Consider the following 17,987-nt stretch of genomic DNA (forward strand, 5'->3'; position numbering starts at 1 on the left):
AATGAGGGCAGGGAGCGTGGCACGGCACGGCAGTTGCATATTTGAGCAAAAGGAAGATGTCTGTGTCTGTGTGTGTACATGTGTGTGTGTTGCATGGTTTGAGGGTTGATTGACAGGAACCGAGACAGCGGTCAAACTTACAGTAAACTAAAAAAAAAAAAAGGGACACTGGAAGAAAGTCCTTTATAAGTGTTATAGTGGTGTGGATTCCTTCAACAGACTGGAAGTGTAGAAAAATACACTTTGGATTCTTTTGCTCTCACTACACACCTTCTGCAGGTACTACACACTTCAAATGTGGTTTAGTCTTAATTCTAACATTTCAAATGACTAACAAAAGCCACGAAGGACTTTTTCTTGCCGCAACTTGTCCTGCAGGAGTCGAGTGTGTTGCTACAGCTCCGTCCATCCCATTTCAGTTTCTGTGACTGCTGCTGTTGATAAAAACTCTCTGCTGGAATAGAGTAATAAATCCTGAAGTAGCTGGGGCAATTTGATTTCTATCAGTTTAAAGAAAGACAGCGCCGAGGCTGATGTCCTTTCCTTGTTTGTGTATTCTCAGGGTATTTTAAAGGCTCGACAGTAACACAGAGGGATCAGAAAAAACGGAGAAGGAGAATTGTCCGGGGCGCTGCATCTGACAGACAAGGGACCCCGCTCCTTATTTTTTATGGCTTCATGAAAACGTATGCTTGTATATTACTGTGTGCTATACATGAAATTCAAATGTTTTCTCATAAAGGCCGGTGAATGCTCTACATTTCAAGGTCAACATTCGGAGACGGGGCGCCTACGAGTCTAAAATAATCCCACTTGGACGTGAGCATGAAGGAAGGCACTTGTGAGCACCTCCTGGAAGCAGGAAATGCAAGGCTCTCAAATTGGCTTGGGGATGGAGAACAAACTGAAATATCCTCCACTCCAACGGCAGAACGCATTTAACAATATCAGGAGGTGCCCGAACATAACCGTATCTGTGTGCTCTGCTGTCCACACACCCTTTTTTTTCTCCTCTAAATTGTAACTCTGTGTTCTGGGGGCTGTCATTTAAGGAGGAATTATTCATGAGGTGGGCGCCTCTGGTTCTCAAGCTGTCTGGAGCATGTACCTGTTTTAAATTGAATAGAGCTGGTCAGTGTGCAGGCCAGAATAGTTCATATGTAGCAGAGAGTGTGTGAAAGCATAAGGGTGACATTTATTCTTTCTTCTATTTTCTTTCTTTCCTTTTTTTTTTTTTTTTTACTGGAAAAGACACAGAAAGAAAGAGTAAAGTTTGGTATGTAGTTCTCAGTCAATCAGGCTGTTGTCAGAGAGTTCCTCTTTGGTTCTGGAGTTAGATATATTTGGGTCAGTGACAAATAAGGGTTGGTAACATGAGCAATTCAAATCATCATGGATGTATTATAATGCCGTGGATCCACAACAGACTCTCTTCCGGGGTGGGGCTGTGCGCGTGATTACGTAATGCGGAAGGGGAAAACAGGCAGGTCGCTCTGATTGGTTTTCACAGAATATTATGAGAATGGAATAATGATTAGTTTCTATGCCTGGTGGATCTCTCTAACATTTTAGAGTGCCATTACCTTATTAATAACATTTTAACCTAAACAAAGAAATGTGTAAAAATGTAACAAAGGTAAGGGTAGCTTTAATATAAAAAGTTATAATGTAAGATCATGCCAAACTAGTTGATATGGTGTTTTATTGAGAATTTACTGTTTTGAAGCAAGTTGAATTATTTGGTACAAAGTTTTTATGGTTACACCACTTAGACATTTTTGCCATAATCCTCTAATATATTCTCTCAAAATGGATTCAAAGCAGAAATTTGATGCTGGGTCCACAAAACATGAATGTGTACATGTTATTCCTACGTTTATTTTCACATTTTAACCCTTTATATTTGACTAAACCACACGGACACAAAAAACATCCCTGACCCACATGTACCTGCACATTTCCTGTGGTTATCAGCCAGGATTCATCACATACAGAGTAAAGAGGCTGACTGTTGACTTTTTTTTTTTCTGCTGTGCTCTTTTCCTCTCACATACCATCATCATATATACTGTGCAGTTTGATTCAAACTTTGCATCTCTCACCTCTAACACTTGTTTTATGCTTAAAAAACAACCGTTTTAAAGGGGAATGCTTCAGCCTGACAGCAACACACATTCAATCCAGATTTGTAAAGGTGGAAAGGTTTCACAAATGAATTATAAAAGTAATAATAATGAATGGATTCATCAGGATTTTCTTGGTGATTGAACATGTGTCATATTGTTTCAGAAAGGAAATGGATATGTGGCCTTATTTCTGTCATAATCCTACAAGTATGTTGGAGGGAGGACTTTGTTTTTATATAACAACATGAGAAATCTATGTTATTTTGCATGCTTATTTGGCTGATATGCTGCCAATGATTGTACTTGTTCAGAAAAGAAAACTATCTGTATCTTTATTCATATCTGAAAATGACTTCAATCAACATTCCTACGTGTTAACTTGTGTACTGTGCAGCAGCGTTCTTTCTACTGTAAACGTGAAGGAACTGCCAACATGATGATCCAAAAAAACATAATAGGAGATACATTCAATATTAGACTAGATTTGTATCACGCAGTGTTTGAATACATGCATGCATGTGCGTGTTATGATTACTGAGTACACCGACACAAATTCACATAACTTATTGGATATTTTTGTATGAAGCATGTTGAGCTTTCTATACAGCGTGTACAGTATTAGATAAACACTGATAAACAACATACTGCTCAGTATTTCTCCCCAGTCTAGTGTGTTCCTTAAATGTAAATACATCTAAAGTGATGTACAGAATATTTTGTGACCAGTCTTCCTTCAATTTTGTTCCTCTCTGATACTCTTTAATGTGTCTCCGTTTGTGTTGGTCAGAAGTTTTTTTTAAGTTTGACGATGTTTTCTAGCTTTTGCTTAGGAACAAAATAAAGATATTATTGAAGGCTCATCTTTAGTCTGTACCTAGCAGGTAAGTCTCTTATTGTTTTGTATAGTAAGTTACTTATAAGCGAGAATCCAGAAATGATTAGGGGTGGAGGGGAGGTCAGAGAAGGGGCAGCAATATGTATCTTTTCTTTTGCTGAAAGGAGTGTTGTCTTTTTCGGGAGAGAACAGAAATGTCTTAAGTTTCAGTCACCACAAATTTATTTGTAATCTTCCCTTGCTGGATTCATTTTAAAAAGTATGGCTTTAGTGTATGCAATGGTTCATAAACATACTCTTATGCATATGCCATATGCAGAGAACAACCATCCTGTCTGCACTTCTGGGCTAATTTTTCCCTTTATTGTTTTTTCTTTAAAAAGAAAGGTTATGTTTCATATAATTTGACCTATATTATAATTCAAGTTTGGCCTTTTACTTAGTAGCTCTTCATTTAAAATAGATAGTGGTTGGAATATTAATCATTTTGTTGTGATTGCCCATAAATTTGGAAATTGCAACGTCTACTTGTAATGTCAGATAGTTTTTGAGTTATTTAACTCAATTAATTAATTTTCTTCCATCAAATGAACATAACGATGAGAGGTTCATTTGTAATTTCAAAGCCAGTCCTAAATGCACTGTTTAAATCTTTAAGGTTCCGTGCTATTTAAATATTGGTTTAAGCATTAAGGTCTATAAACAGTTTCTAAGGATTCATATTTGATGTGTTATAGTACTATACTGCCGCCCAGTGGAAGATTGAAAAAACACTCATACTAGAAATGCAAAAAAAGAAGGAAAAAAAAAGTTTGGGTTTTCTAATTGCAGATTAAAAACTTAACCAGTATTAGTTGAATGGATCTTAAAAAAATACTGCAACGTTACTTAACTGTAATTTAAAACAGAAAATCCCAATCATATCCACTGTTACGAAATCCACTCCGTAGCTTCCTAAAGCTAAAGGATACTACTGTTGCCTTCAGGTACTCCTCGTACCTTCTAAATGCACTTGCTCCTCAATTCGAACCGACATAGGTATTCATATGCACAACCTCTCTGTAAATTAAGTAACCACTTAAAAAGTACCGTAGCTGTCGTTGTATTAAAGTAGTTATACTACATTGTATAGAAACATAAATAGTAGGGGAGATGAATGTGTTTTGGGGCATGACTGAGGTATAAATGTACCCCAGTTACTGCATCAACCTTAGTGGGGTGCGTATGCGTTCACTACCCCAAATATCAAACATGGTAAGTTGATCAGTCATAAATGGTTTCGCACGACGTGTGGCATTTTAGAAATAATGTTAGTCGAAGTTATTTAAAATACTACAGTCAGTCACTTCCGACATTTTCGTGCTGGCACTGAATGCATCAGCTGGGCTGTTGTAAAGTGTGTGGCGGCTCCGTGGATCCGCTCCTGCTACCAGGGCGGGCCTTTTCTCTGCCGCTGCTACAGGGATACCAAGATGGAAATCCAGGGGCTTTCTGATGCCCAAAACATTCACTCGCAACATGGCGCCCTACACAGTACCACTTCGTCTCCTCTTCGATCAGCTACAGGGTCGATACCTCGCTTTATTTCCACCGAAAATGAAGCGGATAGACTGCTGGAGTCGTCTGAAGCTCAGAGGGACAACAACAACAACACCAGGCCGAGCACATCTCCGTTTCTCCTACTGGCGGAAAATGGTAGCGGGGCGGACTGCTCGTCTGTCAGCAAACCTCAACCAACCGATAAAACACATTTACTGGACGACAGACCGAGTACCGCACTTCGTAACGTGAACACGGAGAAAGAAAACGAGTTTAATGCGCTGTTTGCTCCGCACGACTTTGTCAGGACTGCGTGGAAATACGGCGTAGAAAGCGGGGACGGTGTAATGCAAATGGCGCTGCCTCTGTTTGAAGGGGAAGAGGAACCGATGCCGCAGCGGCTGCAAACGTTTCCAGTTTTACGGCAGCAGCGTGAGGACGGCGCCTCCAAGCAGCCTCCGCCGGCCAGCCACAGCGCACACAGGGCGGACACAAACACACAGGAACTATATGTTGTTTTTAACGTCGTACAAGATGATGGCAACGGTGAGGCTAACAAACACCGAGCGGCGGATGTATCGTGTAAGGACGGCGATAAAATGAAAGGTAAAAAGCCAGAGTGTTCTAAAGCGAGTTCCTGTGGCCCCATGGAGGTTGGAAACAGCAGTAACGTTATTCTGCGTCAAGCTAATGACAACTTGAACTGTCTGGAAGCTCAAACCTTGAAAAAAAGCGAGCATGTTTATAATTTACTAAACGACAACTGTACGGTGGTTAGTGCTAAACAGACGGATTATTACCACACTGTGGAAGACGTTGTTTTGACAAACAAATATGGCGATAAGATCTGCGGCCAGATTTGTACTGAAAACAATGAAGGCAAACTGGTGCGGGAGCTGTCGTCGCAGCCCCGTCTGGAAGAGGGCAGTGCCTTGATTTCAGGGAACTCGAGCATCGTGGAAGCTATGGACACTTCGGATTTCATTTCAGATTCATCGGGACTGCAGGGCTGTGCGAACCCGGCCACGGCCTCCACAAGCCCTCCTGCAAGCGAAACCTTTTCCGGTACTATCACGATAAACAACCAAAGCATCATAGTGACCATAGAGAACGGGATACTGACTCTAGCCGCCCCGCCGGAGGGCTACGTCCACAAAGAGGATGACATGGTCAGCTTAAAGGAGCATCTAGGTATGAAAGATCATGAGGATATTGTTCTTCTCAACTATGACAGCGGCACAAAATCCATCGGGAAGATCAGCACGTTGGCAGTGTCCAACTCCAGCCAGCATGAAGAGCCCAGGCCCGGGGTGTCTGTGAGCGACTCTGAGCTAGCTCTGGTGGATGACTGCACTCTGTCAGAGCTGGGCACCTCTCTGGACTCCTGCCCCATCGTTAAGCAGGAGGCAGGGGGGCTGTGTGCTGTCACAGAAGCTGATCTGGTCCCACCATCCACTAAAGCCCCCACTGTCACAGAGTGTGACAACGAGGACTTCCAGTCTGTCCAGTTATTCAGATCCAAGAAGGAGACCGTAGCCTCCTTCAGCTGTCCAGAGCCAGGCTGCTCATGTATTTTTGACACCCGGCAGAAGCTGAAGGTTCACCTCCTGAACCACGCAGAGGATCCACGCCCCTACCAGTGTACGGTGGAGGGCTGCGGCTGGGCTTTCGCCACCTCCTACAAGCTGAAGAGGCACCTTCAGTCCCACGACAAGCAGCGGCCACACACCTGTCAGTTTGAAGGCTGCGGAAGGCGTTTCACCACCGTCTACAACCTGAAGGCTCACGTCAAAGTCCACGAACAGGACAACGCCTTCATCTGCGAGATCTGCAGCGAGAGGTTCCGCAGTGCCACCCGGCTCACCAATCACCAGAGGGTCCACTTTGAGCCCCAGAGGCCCCACAAGTGTGAATTCCCAGGTAACACACCACAGCTGGGCCTCAGAGCTTTGTGATAGTGCTTTCACAGCCATTCATAGACATTAACAGGCATTATAAAGTAAAATCACATTGAAGTTGGGCTTCATTCCACACACATGTAGGTTATATACAAATAAAATAGCTGCATAGGGTCAAAATAAACACCATAGGTCAAAACATCACATAGAGAATTGAATTCTTAACCAAGGTAGTAGATAATAACTGGTGTCCATCTCATTATAAATAAAGGTAGTTTTAGCTGTTACATCACATACACATGTCTGGTTGTTTGTGCCCATTGCGGGTTAGGCTTCATCCAGTTAATAGTAATCATTCTTCTCACAGTCATCCACACGATTTGCATTATATAGTACTGATCAATGGTGAACTGGGGTTCAGGTGCTTTGTCCAGTAAGAAAAGTAGTGGGTCCAGTTCCTAAGATTTACTCCATTTCTTCCTTCACGTCTTGCCAGAGTGTTTGTGTTTTAGGGCAGTCCCAGAAAATATGAGTATGATCTCCAACCATACCACAGTTTCTCCAACATTAGTTTGTCAAATTGGTTTTAAAAAACAGTACCAGAGTCCTAAAGAACCTCATCTTCACCCTCCAATCAAATTATTTTCATATCTGGGTCCCCACCCCCTGTCATCATCTATGGTTGTGTTGAGAGCCCAACCAATATATTATTGGCCGATATTGACCTATCACAGATATATCGTATCAGTGAATATGTTGTCCGATAAGTGCAGATATATTATTTTTATTTATAAATTATGCAGGCAGAATTTTATGTATATTCTAATTCTGATTTGATCAAATTCCCAGAGAAGTTTACAGTGCACTGATATAATTTTAAATTAATTGTTTTACTCCCTAACATTGTTGTGGACATTTGCCCCAAAAATCCAGTATGGGTAAGGCTCTAGTTGTGTTGAACTCGTGGGCTAATTTGTCTTGGAGTTGTGAAAAAGCTTTAAATATATTCTCATCAAATAGTTGATGAATTATTTTCAGTCCACCCTGGTGATGTTGCTTTTAATCAGAGCTGCAACTATTGATTATTGATTGAATTTGCTGGCTGTTTTCACAATGAATGATGATGTCTGTAAATGTCTTGTGTTGTCTGATATTAGATATTTAGAAAAGCACCAACACTACATATTTAAGAAGCTGCAAATAACAAATGTTGCTTAATATATGACTGATTATTAGATGATCAGAATAAATGCCAGGTAATTTTCTATCCATCTCTACTTTTATTCAACACCCACTGCAGTTTATACTTGTTACATTGTTGCATCTGATGTTATGTGACCTCAAAGTTTGACCTATTTTAAAGCGGGGAAAAAAGCAGGTTTGTAAATTTTCTGTCGCAATCTTTAACTAGCTGTAAACAAACAGCCTCAACTCCACCCAGTTACCACAGTCTGTCCAGGAAATGAAACACCGCAGTCATGTTTACCAAAGACACCCATGATGCTTTTATACTGAAATGTGGCGCAATCAACTTGCTGTCTTTGCTTTTACTTTGAAGCAATAAAGATCAATAAAAAACTCCTTAGTAGTTTAACACTAACCAACAGTCATATGTATCAAAGAGAACGGCTGCAGGTGGCACCAACTCATGAACACACAAAACAAAACACACTGCCTAACCCAACCGATCTCCACTGACCCACTACAGCAGAAAAAACGGCTGAGATAAAAGAAATCAAAAGCTTCCTGGATGCACTAATTTAAAAACTTTAAATTAAATGTATAAACTTTATTCTTCTTAAATAGTGAAATAAGTTGTCGACTGATAGATGAATTGTTCCAGCTTTATTACAGTGTACTATCTTCCCTCTGTCCAGGCTGTGAGAAAACCTTCATCACCTTCAGCGCCCTGTTCTCCCACAACCGCACTCACTTCAGAGAGACGGGCCACTTCACCTGCTCCTACCCCGGCTGCGACAAGACATACGACAAGGCCTGCCGCCTCAAGATTCACCTGAGGAGTCACACGGGTAAGACGAGGCTTAGATAAGAGAGTGAGAAGTGCTCGGACTTCCTCTGCACAGTTCAGAAGGTTGGATGGCGTTTTATGAGGAACTGAGGACTCGGTGAACTGCGGCTCTGTTTGAACCCTGGCTTGTAAATGTGAGCATGATTATTGAGGCGTTAGAGATGTTTTGAGGCTGTTTCCTCTTAGAATAAGTCGTGCCTTAATCACATGATGCTGTGAATGTTTTGCCCTCAGCTGTTCTTTTCAAATGAGAGCAGCCACACACTTACAAAACAAGCCACTAGAAACTATGATCATGTCTCTGAACCCTCAGGAGCAGGTTGGGTCTGGTTTAAGACTAACAGTTATATGGGTACCAGCTGTTTCTTATATTGTGTGCACTTGTAAATAAAGCTTTAACTCTGTTTGCAGGTGAGAGGCCGTTTGTGTGTGACTCTGAGGGATGCGGCTGGTCCTTTACCAGCATGTCAAAGCTGCTCCGACACAAACGGTAAGTGTGTGTGAGAGATGCCTTCATCTAAATGTTTGTCAGTTAGTGTTAAAGGTGCAGTTTGTAGGATTTAGTGGCATCTAACAGCGACGATACAGATTGTAGCCAACTAAACCTACAGTAGCTGCAAATCTCACAAAAAAGCAAAAGGTCCTCTCTAGATTCAGTGTTTGGTTTGTCCATTCTAGGCTACTGTAGAAACATGGAGGTGCAGCATGGCTGGCCTCTGTAGCAGAGAATGTGCTCATTCTAAGGTACCAAATCAGGTGATTATACACTAATAAAACTAAACTTCTAAATAGTATACTCCATTTGTGCCAAGCCCATTGTGCTAGATGCTACTAAATTTTACACACTGCACCTTTAATACCTAGAAAAAAATTAGAAGAATTGTCCTGGAATGAGACTTTTTCCCCTTTTGTCAGATTGAATTCCTCATACTCCACGTTGGCACTGAATGATTTTGGAAAAAGTATCCAGTTGAGATTATTTTGACTGATATTACAATTGTGACATGATTTACAATATTCGAAGGAATGATAATATTTACATCATTATTCACGTTCTCATTGAAAAACATTAAAATGGTGTAAACATCAGTAAACTACACTGGGAATTTAATCATTATAAATTCCTATAAATAACAAAACACAACAAAAAAACATGTACATATATGTTAAACTTGAATTAAGATCAAATATACATTAAATGCTGTCTATATAACTTGGGGGGAGGGGGGGTCATATATATATACATATATGTCAATGCTGATATATCTGATAGGTCAGTATCGGATAACTGATATATCCGTCAGGCTCTACCAAACAAAGATGTTTTCTGAAGTCTGTAGAATATGATGTGTAGGCTGCAGCTTTAAAAACACTTCATATTACTTCCTGTGATGAAAACTGAAAATGTAGTTCCAGGTTGTGTGTATGTCATGGAAAATAAGAAGTTTTGTCAAATAGAGCTTCATCATACATGTGAGTCAGCTTCACTTTAAAGCCTGAACACACTGAAAGTGATGACTGACTCGCCTCATTTGACGCAGTCCACCTGATGCTCCTTTAACACACTACCAGCATCAGATTGAAAACACCAACAACACACACTTGTCCTTCTTTATTCCTACTGCTGCATTAGTTGGATCTAATGAATGAATGAAGAAGGAGGAAAATGAATGTAAGAGCGTCTGTTTTTCACAATAAATAATTTGTTAAGTGTTTGATGGTTAGTTATTTGTGTTTAATAATGTTTTAATTCAGACCTCACTCATCTTAACACTTTCAGTGTGTTTGGGTGTGTTTAGATCAGCATCACCGTTCAGTAGATTCTGATGCTGCACCAGTTTGTCTTTGCTGATGCATTTTATTTACAGGTGAACGCCAGTATGTGATGATTCTACATTGTTTTTAGAAAAGATTTATACTTGAATCAGATGTTCTGTCTGTTCTTGTCCACCCGTAATATCTTTTAATCATGTTGATTCTGTTCAAAGAGTTCATCACTGATCACTTCCTCCACTTTCTTCGTCTCTTTAACAGGAAACATGATGATGACCGTCGTTTCGTCTGCACAGAGGAAGGTTGTGGGAAGTCCTTCACCCGGGCCGAGCACCTCAAGGGTCACAGTATCACCCATCTGGGTACCAAGCCCTTCCAGTGCCATGCAGAAGGTAGGTGCAGCTGCCAACAGCTGGGAGGAAGTCAGTGGTTTGCTGTGAGAGTACTCGTTTTATGTTTCTATGTTCTGGTTGTCGGTGTAGTCGTCAGCAAAGCAAGTTCCCGCCAAGATCAGAAGTATTGAATGTTGAATGTTTGTTAGCAGCATGCCTCTGTGGATGGTAGTGTCAGTCTATTGGTCCAACCTGAAATGTATTGTTGACCTGCCTCAAGTGGCCAGAGCAAGAGAGATGCACCATTTCTGACAGTAGCAGCAGCAGCAGGTCAGCAGCCAAGCTTTATCACCTCCAGATGTTCCCAGCTGGGTTAACAAGCCACAGACAGGTTAATAAGACATTGGCCATCACAATCTCAACAACCTGAAGGAATCTTGCTGACTTGGATGATCCTCCACCAACACGTCCAACTTTAAACTTTTTTAGTGAAACATCTCAACAGCTATTTAATGAATTGACACAAAAGTTTGTAGAGATATTCAACGTTCCCAGAGGAGAAATCCTACTGACTTTGGTGCTTACCTTGACCTCTTTAGCACCATCATGAGGTGTTGTTCATGGTCCTCTTTAGTGATCTCTTAACTTTTCATCTACATTTAAATTAGTCCAATACTATTACTACTAAATACTTGCAGCATGTTTCTGTCAGCCTGAGTTAATAATTTGAACATGATAAACTTTATAGCTACTAAACAGCTGCTTGCTAACCTTAACATTATGTGGTAGTGTGTTGATGTTAGCATTGAGCTCAGAGAGCTATCAGCATGGCAGTAGAATCATAGTCTTGTTGAATCTATCCTAGTATTTGATCAGTGGTGAATGAAACAGTGACTACAGGACAGTTAAACACATCATTTGAGCTCAGTTGCATCTCACATCTGACTAAATAACCTGACTGACATCACAACACTTTAAACTTGTTTTGTGTATGTTTTTCAGGTTGTAACGCCAAGTTCTCAGCTCGCAGCAGCCTCTACATCCACTCCAAGAAACACAAGCAGGACGCCAGCACCCTGAGGACCCGCTGTCCTGTGGCCAACTGCTCCAAGCACTTCTCCTCCCGCAGCAGCCTTAAGAGCCACATGCTCAAACACCACCACCTCAGTCCTGGTCAGTCTCCATCACTCTCCATCACTAAACCATTTCACACTACTTTTCCTTCTCTCACAAGATGCAGTGTGTTGAACTGTGGGAAATGTAGGATAGGAGTACTAGAGTCTGACAGTTTGGATATGTCATCAATTCTGACTGTTCTGTTTCATTTTTTATTTTTTTATTAAAATAGATTTTTTCATAGATATATAAACATGAAAAAAGAAACAGTTACATAAATAGAGCAGCTGCAAACAGCACAATAACCCAACTTAAAGTTTTTTCTGCAGTCTGAAAAAAGGCTTATAATGGCTCCACATTAACACACATTCATATTCATATTGAGCCAATAAATATTAGTCTTTATGATGATTTAATGTAATGACACATGAACAACTGGTAATAATAATAATAATTATAACTTTATTTGATATCACCTTTCATACAGGAAACGCAGCTCTAGACATAAAATGAACATTAAAACATGTTAAAAACCTTCAGGTAACATAAAATGGAAAATAAAGCACACTTGATAATAAGAATAAAAATAAGATAAAATAGAATACATAGAATGCATAACATAAGGTGTAGATAAAGTCCACTGAAAAAAAATAGTAATTAAGTAAGTAAAATAAACATAAAGTTAAAAAAAAAAAAATGTATAAATGTATAAAGTTAATCAAAGTATGAAGTAAAATCCAGTATTTTATAAGTGTGAATCAGGACTGTATCAGAAAGACTAAATTGAAGAGATTCAGAGATTGTTTTATAATTATTAGTGAGCTGGGTTATTGGTGTTTTAGTTTATTTGCACATTTTAAAAATGAAAGTCTGTGAAAAATGGTATAAAAAAATCAAATACATGTGCAGGTGAGGTAGAAACCCACTATGGGCTTATCTTAAAACCCCACCTATAAGAGATAAAACACAATAACAATGCAAAGTAGAATATCAAAAATAAATATAAATATAATTTACCTAAATAATATTATGTTCAAACATTGCAAAATAATATAAAGCAAAACAGCAAAAAATTATAAGTTAAAAACAAAATAAATAAATAAATGCACAAACTCTTTTGTCATCAGAGCATTTTTGAGTTTCATTTTTTATCTGGGCAAAGAGAGAATCAGTAAGTAGGTGTAGATTACTATTCCATAACTGGGCTCCATTGTATCTTATTGAATACTGTCCTCGACATGTATAAGGTATTGATTTGTCTTGTTGAATATTGGTTTGAAACTTTTTGGTAAATCTGTACTAATGTATTTCAACTTCAAAATAAAAGTACATATTTTAAAAAATGTTAATGTCAAAAATAGATAGCATGTTACACTTAAAAAAAATTGAGCGGTTGCATCACAACAATTGGAAGAAGTTTCCATTCTGATTAAATGTTTTCTGCTTCTTGATATCTAAAGCTGTCTTTAATAGTTTTGGGTGTAATTGACAAAAGATGCATCCCTTATTTTCCCTTCAATAAACCAGCTGTAGATAATCACAGTGTTCTTGAAGGCAAACGACAACAATAACAATAATAAAAACACAATAAATAATAATAAAAGTATTTAGAGAATTGAATAAAACATGTGTATGTGTTTATTGTACTAAACGATGTACAACAATGATGATGATTCTCCTCCTTCACAGATGTTCTGAGTCAGATGGAGACCACCCCCACCCTGACCCCTAGCAGTGAGCTCATCAGCTCCACCCCAACAACAGTTGCAGGGCCTGGTATCACAGGCGGGGATCAGCTGACTAACTTGGACCTCAGCTCTCTGTTCTCCAGCATACCTGGAGGCCCCGCACCCACCACCAGCATCGGAGTGGGAATCCCCGTAGGCGGGAGCAGCTCTAACGGAGCCTTCACCATGGATCTGGCCCTAGTCAGCTCAGGCATCCTCACCATAGACCCCTCCTCAGTGGGCACGGCGCTCAACGCCAGCACCAGCACCACGCTGGCCAAAGCCGTGGACCCTCTCATCCTGGCAGCCAGCGCAGACATGGGCCCCCACCACGGTCTGGAGGGCACGGTGGTCGACGTCCTGCCACCACAGGGCACCCTCAATCTGGACGACGTGCAGACCGTCACCCCCGAGGCCCTGGGAACCCTCGCGGCTCTCACCATGCAGGGCCCCGGCGCCTCGGTGGACCCCACCCTGCAGCACCCGCTAAGCTCCTCCAGCGCTCTGAGCACGGAGCCCGCATCCTCCCTGGCCGTGGCCCCCGTCGCCGAGCTGCTGGCCTCGCCCTCGAAGGTGGTGGAGGTGGGCGGCCAGGCGGGAGCGGGGCCCCTGCTGGGCTGCGTGGAGGTGCTGGGTCCTCAGGAGGGAGCCAAAGTCCTCACGCAGTTTGTTTTCCCCGGTCACAGCAGCAGCTTCAGTCCACAGAAAGACCCGGAGCTCAACGCTGTGTCTCCAAGCAGCTTCCTGGTGAGCAGACAGCACACTTAAAATAAATAAGAGCAACATTAGTTTATTACTGCACCTTTAAATGTTACACTAACACTTTCTATTGTCTTTTTTATTGAAATAAACATTATTTTGATGTAATTATTACATTGTAAGGTATATGCTCAGTCTGGTCAGTTTATCATCAGTTGTGTTGAGTGTGCTTTAATCAATAAATCAATCAAACTTTATTTATATAGCAGCTTTCATACATGTTAATGAAGTTTAATATTTAATAAAAGCTAGACAAAAAAAACAAAGAGATTAAAAAAACAAAAGAAACAGACAATATAATGGCGGTGTATGTGTGTGTTTTGTGTGTCAGGAGAGTGGAGGATCAGCCAGGACGGACTACAGAGCCATCCAGCTGGCCAAGAAGAAGAAGCAGATAGGCCCCTCAGCCTCCTCTGGTAACACACACTCACACAAATTGACCAACTTGAAGCTTGTGTTTGGATTGAGGACACAGAGACAGAAGACTAAAGTTCTCTGATGTTCTCTTTCATTAAATCCAGGGGCTTCAGGATCGAATCAGAGAAAAACTAAAGGAGTGAAGTCGTCCTCTGCTTCAGCACCTCTGGCTCCCTCCGCTGCTCGTTACAGTGAAGGAGCAGCAGCAGCCAACGGGGGCCTCACCCTGCGCGACCCAGTCACCGGGGCCCAGTACGTCCAGATCCAGCTGCTGCAGGTGAGATAGAGCTCATTACCCAACCACACTGGCACATATCTGCTGAGGACTTGCATTTGAGGGTCACGTAAATCTGAGTTTTAAGGTTTCTGTTAAGAGGTGTAAAATGTGGGACACATCACTGCAGCTGAGGACACTATGTCTGAGAAAGCAGCTGTTCAGGACTAAAGAGGTCTGTAGAGTGAACGAGAGAGACATTTAGTGATAGGAACAGAAATGTAAAGATATATTCATGTGGAGTCAGACTGATAACAGTACAGGCTGCTGTGTTCTTTAAGGTACCAGTGAAATAAATAAAAGTGATCAGTTTTTATAGTGTAGACTTTATTAAACAACATAACAATAACTGATCATGATCTCATATTTAAGCCATCCATACAGATGCAATACCAGGTGATGCCCAGCAGATGTCACCATTTTAAGTAGCAAATGCATCAGTATTTATTTAGATTTTTTTTTGTTTTGGGGTTTTTTTGCTCCATGTCTGTCCAGAATACACAGCAAGAGTTTTCTAGAATTTGAGTTTTTTTTTTTTTTTAACAATTTATTTATTAACATTTTTTCCATACAGTTTACAGCATCAGTAACAGCAGTATAACTTCAAATGCCACCCAAACCCACCCCCCTCCCAAATCAGGCCCATGGGCCAACTCTTGCCTTAATCCCTAATAATAAAAATAATGAAAAATAAATAAAATAATAACAGTAATAATAAAGTAGATTATAGATAAATACAGTACTTAAGTAAATAATAGATATAAAATATATTCTATGGCAAATTAGTGCGGGTAAATAGCGAAAAGTAGGATTAAGTACAGGAGCTGGTTTCACTGCGTCCGTCCTCTACGCCGCCATCTTGGAACCTCTAGAATTTGAGTTTTAATTTAAAAAAAATAAAGTGATGACTGGTTATTTCTGTGGATATCATTCTGGATGATGGAGGAAATGAGCAAAATGATCTAATACCATTGTGTCAGTATACTATTGGTTTATGATGAAGTCTGTGATGGACTTGGGATTCCGGGGTAGCAGGAGATTTGGGTTGGGAGTGTGTGTACTTGTGTGTATGTTTTGTTTTGTTTTGTTTTGTTTTGATTTTATTTGTTTCATTGTGTACACTGTCTTGGCTTCATCATGTAAGGGTTAGAAACAGTGGCGGCTGGCCAATAGAGGGCGATAGGGCGCCGCACCCCCTAGTGTTTTTGAAAATTAACAATAATCACTTATTTTAAGTAAATTGTGTGTTTAAATTCGCAACATATCATACATAAAATATAAATCATAATTTTCGGAGAAAAAGGCTCCCTGCTGAGTGGCTGGGGCGACATAAAATTGCCCAGTCAGTGCAGCAGCCAGCCAATTACTGACAATAGATTCGCACATAGCAACAGGAATTTATCCAATCAGCGTCGTCGATTCTGATGCCTTAAGGGCCATAAAGATATCGCCCCAAGGCAAGTTTGCAGCCGCAGGTGATAGTGGGATTTCTGGTGACATTGCTGCTGTGATGTGATGTCTCTGCCACAAGGGGGCACTGCTGTAACAGTCAACAGCTTTGTGTGTAAAAATGTGTAAACCTAATGATCAACCTTCTAACCAGCGGCAGCTGGTGAAAAATATTCTCCTCTTTTTATTTCCTGTTTTACATTATTGGACAAACTGATTAATCCAGGTGTGTCTGACCTCACTAGTGACAACAACACTGGTCAGACACACCTAATTAATCAGTTTGTCCAATAATGTAAGATAGGAAAATAAAGGAGCTGTATTGAGTTCAGGAAGTAGTGGAGCTGTGCATAAAGTTCATAAAGCACAGCCCCACCTAGAATATTTTTCACCAGCTGCCGCTGCTTAGAAGGTTGATGGAAGGGAAACGGGGGGTATGGGGAGGGTTGGTGTTTCTTCCACTTTGCTGTATGTCATATATATGACTATAATGATATTATTCCCCTCCTGTTAATTATAAACAAACGAATAAAAAATTGATCACAAAATATCCCCATAGCTGTGATGTAGCTGCATTATGTTGTCTTCAGCCTTCAGTGTCTTTTTCCAAAGGGGACATTACTGACTGCATTGAATGGTCATATAAAACAGCTGCTCTTGAAAGTAGAAATGCTTATCAAAGTGTGTGTGTGTGTGTGTGTGTGTGTGTGTGTGTGTGTGTGTGTTTTGTGTGTGTAGGACGACCCAGCCAGTGATGGAGACCTGGCCTTCCAGCTGAGCTCTCAGCCCTCCAGCTCCCACTCCCAGCTCACTGTTGACCTGCCTGTCAACATTTTACAGGTTAATACATTTTTCATAACAGTTTCTCTGATGACACAACTCCACGTAGTTATGCAGTGAGGTTAGCTTTAACAGCCAATCACACATGATCACATCTAGAATCTTAGAGATGGTATAAGCAGGTGTATTTGTCACTTTTCAATATAATGTCAATGCAGAGTGAACTGATCTCTGTCTCTGTTTCCCTCACAGGAACCTTCAGTGATGACAGAGGACGACAACGGCTCTGACAACTCACAGTTCACAGGAAGCACAATCAACCTCCAGGATTTGGAGTGACCCCCTCCTCCCCCCAAACACAGTGCTGGAGGGGTCAGAGACGGCTCTGTCCTCGTCACTGTCCACTGTTTACATCCACAAACATGCTCTGAGATGTTTGACTCCATGAAGCGGTTGCCTCAACTTTACCCAGGACTCTGAAAGCCTTTCTGGACCTGTGGTTAATATGGATTTGTGGGAAGGTGGAGTTGGAGGGGAAGGGGGAGGGAGGGAGGGGTTTGGGATGGACATGATCCCACTAATAATGCACCTTGAGATGAGGAGATGAAATGAGGGTTTTTTGTTTTGTTTAGAAGAATATCATGATTATTTCTTAAAGTCTTGTTCGTACCAAAATCAAACCTGAGAGCACTCATGTTAAAGAGACTCCAGCCTTGCACACACACACACACACACACACACACACACACACACACACACACACACACACACACACACACACACACACACACACACACACACACACACACACACACGTACATGAGAGGCTCCTGGTGTTCCTCTGTGTGTTTTATTCTACGGTGCCACATCGCCACTCAGTGCACACACAGTTCGGGTGTCTACGCTCCAGTTGCCTTACAGACACGTCACACT

The 17,987-nt window shown here is 41.0% G+C and overlaps 1 protein-coding gene across 1 annotated transcript; it reads left to right on the forward strand.

The window, feature by feature from the left end:
- The first annotated feature begins 4,433 nt into the window (after window positions 1-4,433).
- Window positions 4,434-17,564, forward strand: si:dkey-156n14.3 (zinc finger protein ZXDC). The gene is made up of 10 exons (XM_062416450.1): window positions 4,434-6,420; window positions 8,276-8,428; window positions 8,839-8,917; window positions 10,462-10,592; window positions 11,535-11,705; window positions 13,338-14,122; window positions 14,466-14,550; window positions 14,656-14,828; window positions 17,013-17,114; window positions 17,307-17,564. Exons 1-10 carry the CDS (start codon window positions 4,434-4,436, stop codon window positions 17,391-17,393), a joined length of 3,753 nt encoding a protein of 1,250 aa, XP_062272434.1. The 3' UTR covers window positions 17,394-17,564.
- The last annotated feature ends 423 nt before the right edge of the window (window positions 17,565-17,987 follow it).

The sequence above is a fragment of the Scomber scombrus genome, chromosome 3 (assembly GCF_963691925.1).
Source record: "Scomber scombrus chromosome 3, fScoSco1.1, whole genome shotgun sequence".
Classification (NCBI taxonomy): domain Eukaryota; kingdom Metazoa; phylum Chordata; class Actinopteri; order Scombriformes; family Scombridae; genus Scomber; species Scomber scombrus.

What these genes read in the sequence shown, in the direction of transcription:
- si:dkey-156n14.3 (XM_062416450.1), top strand. Translation starts at nt 4,434, where the DNA reads ATGGAAATCCAGGGGCTTTCTGATGCCCAAAACATTCACTCGCAACAT. An exon ending in AAGCTGCTCCGACACAAACG is followed by an intron (nt 8,918 to 10,461) that starts GTAAGTGTGTGT and finishes TCTCTTTAACAG; the next exon opens with GAAACATGATGATGACCGTC. An exon ending in TCCAGATCCAGCTGCTGCAG is followed by an intron (nt 14,829 to 17,012) that starts GTGAGATAGAGC and finishes TTGTGTGTGTAG; the next exon opens with GACGACCCAGCCAGTGATGG.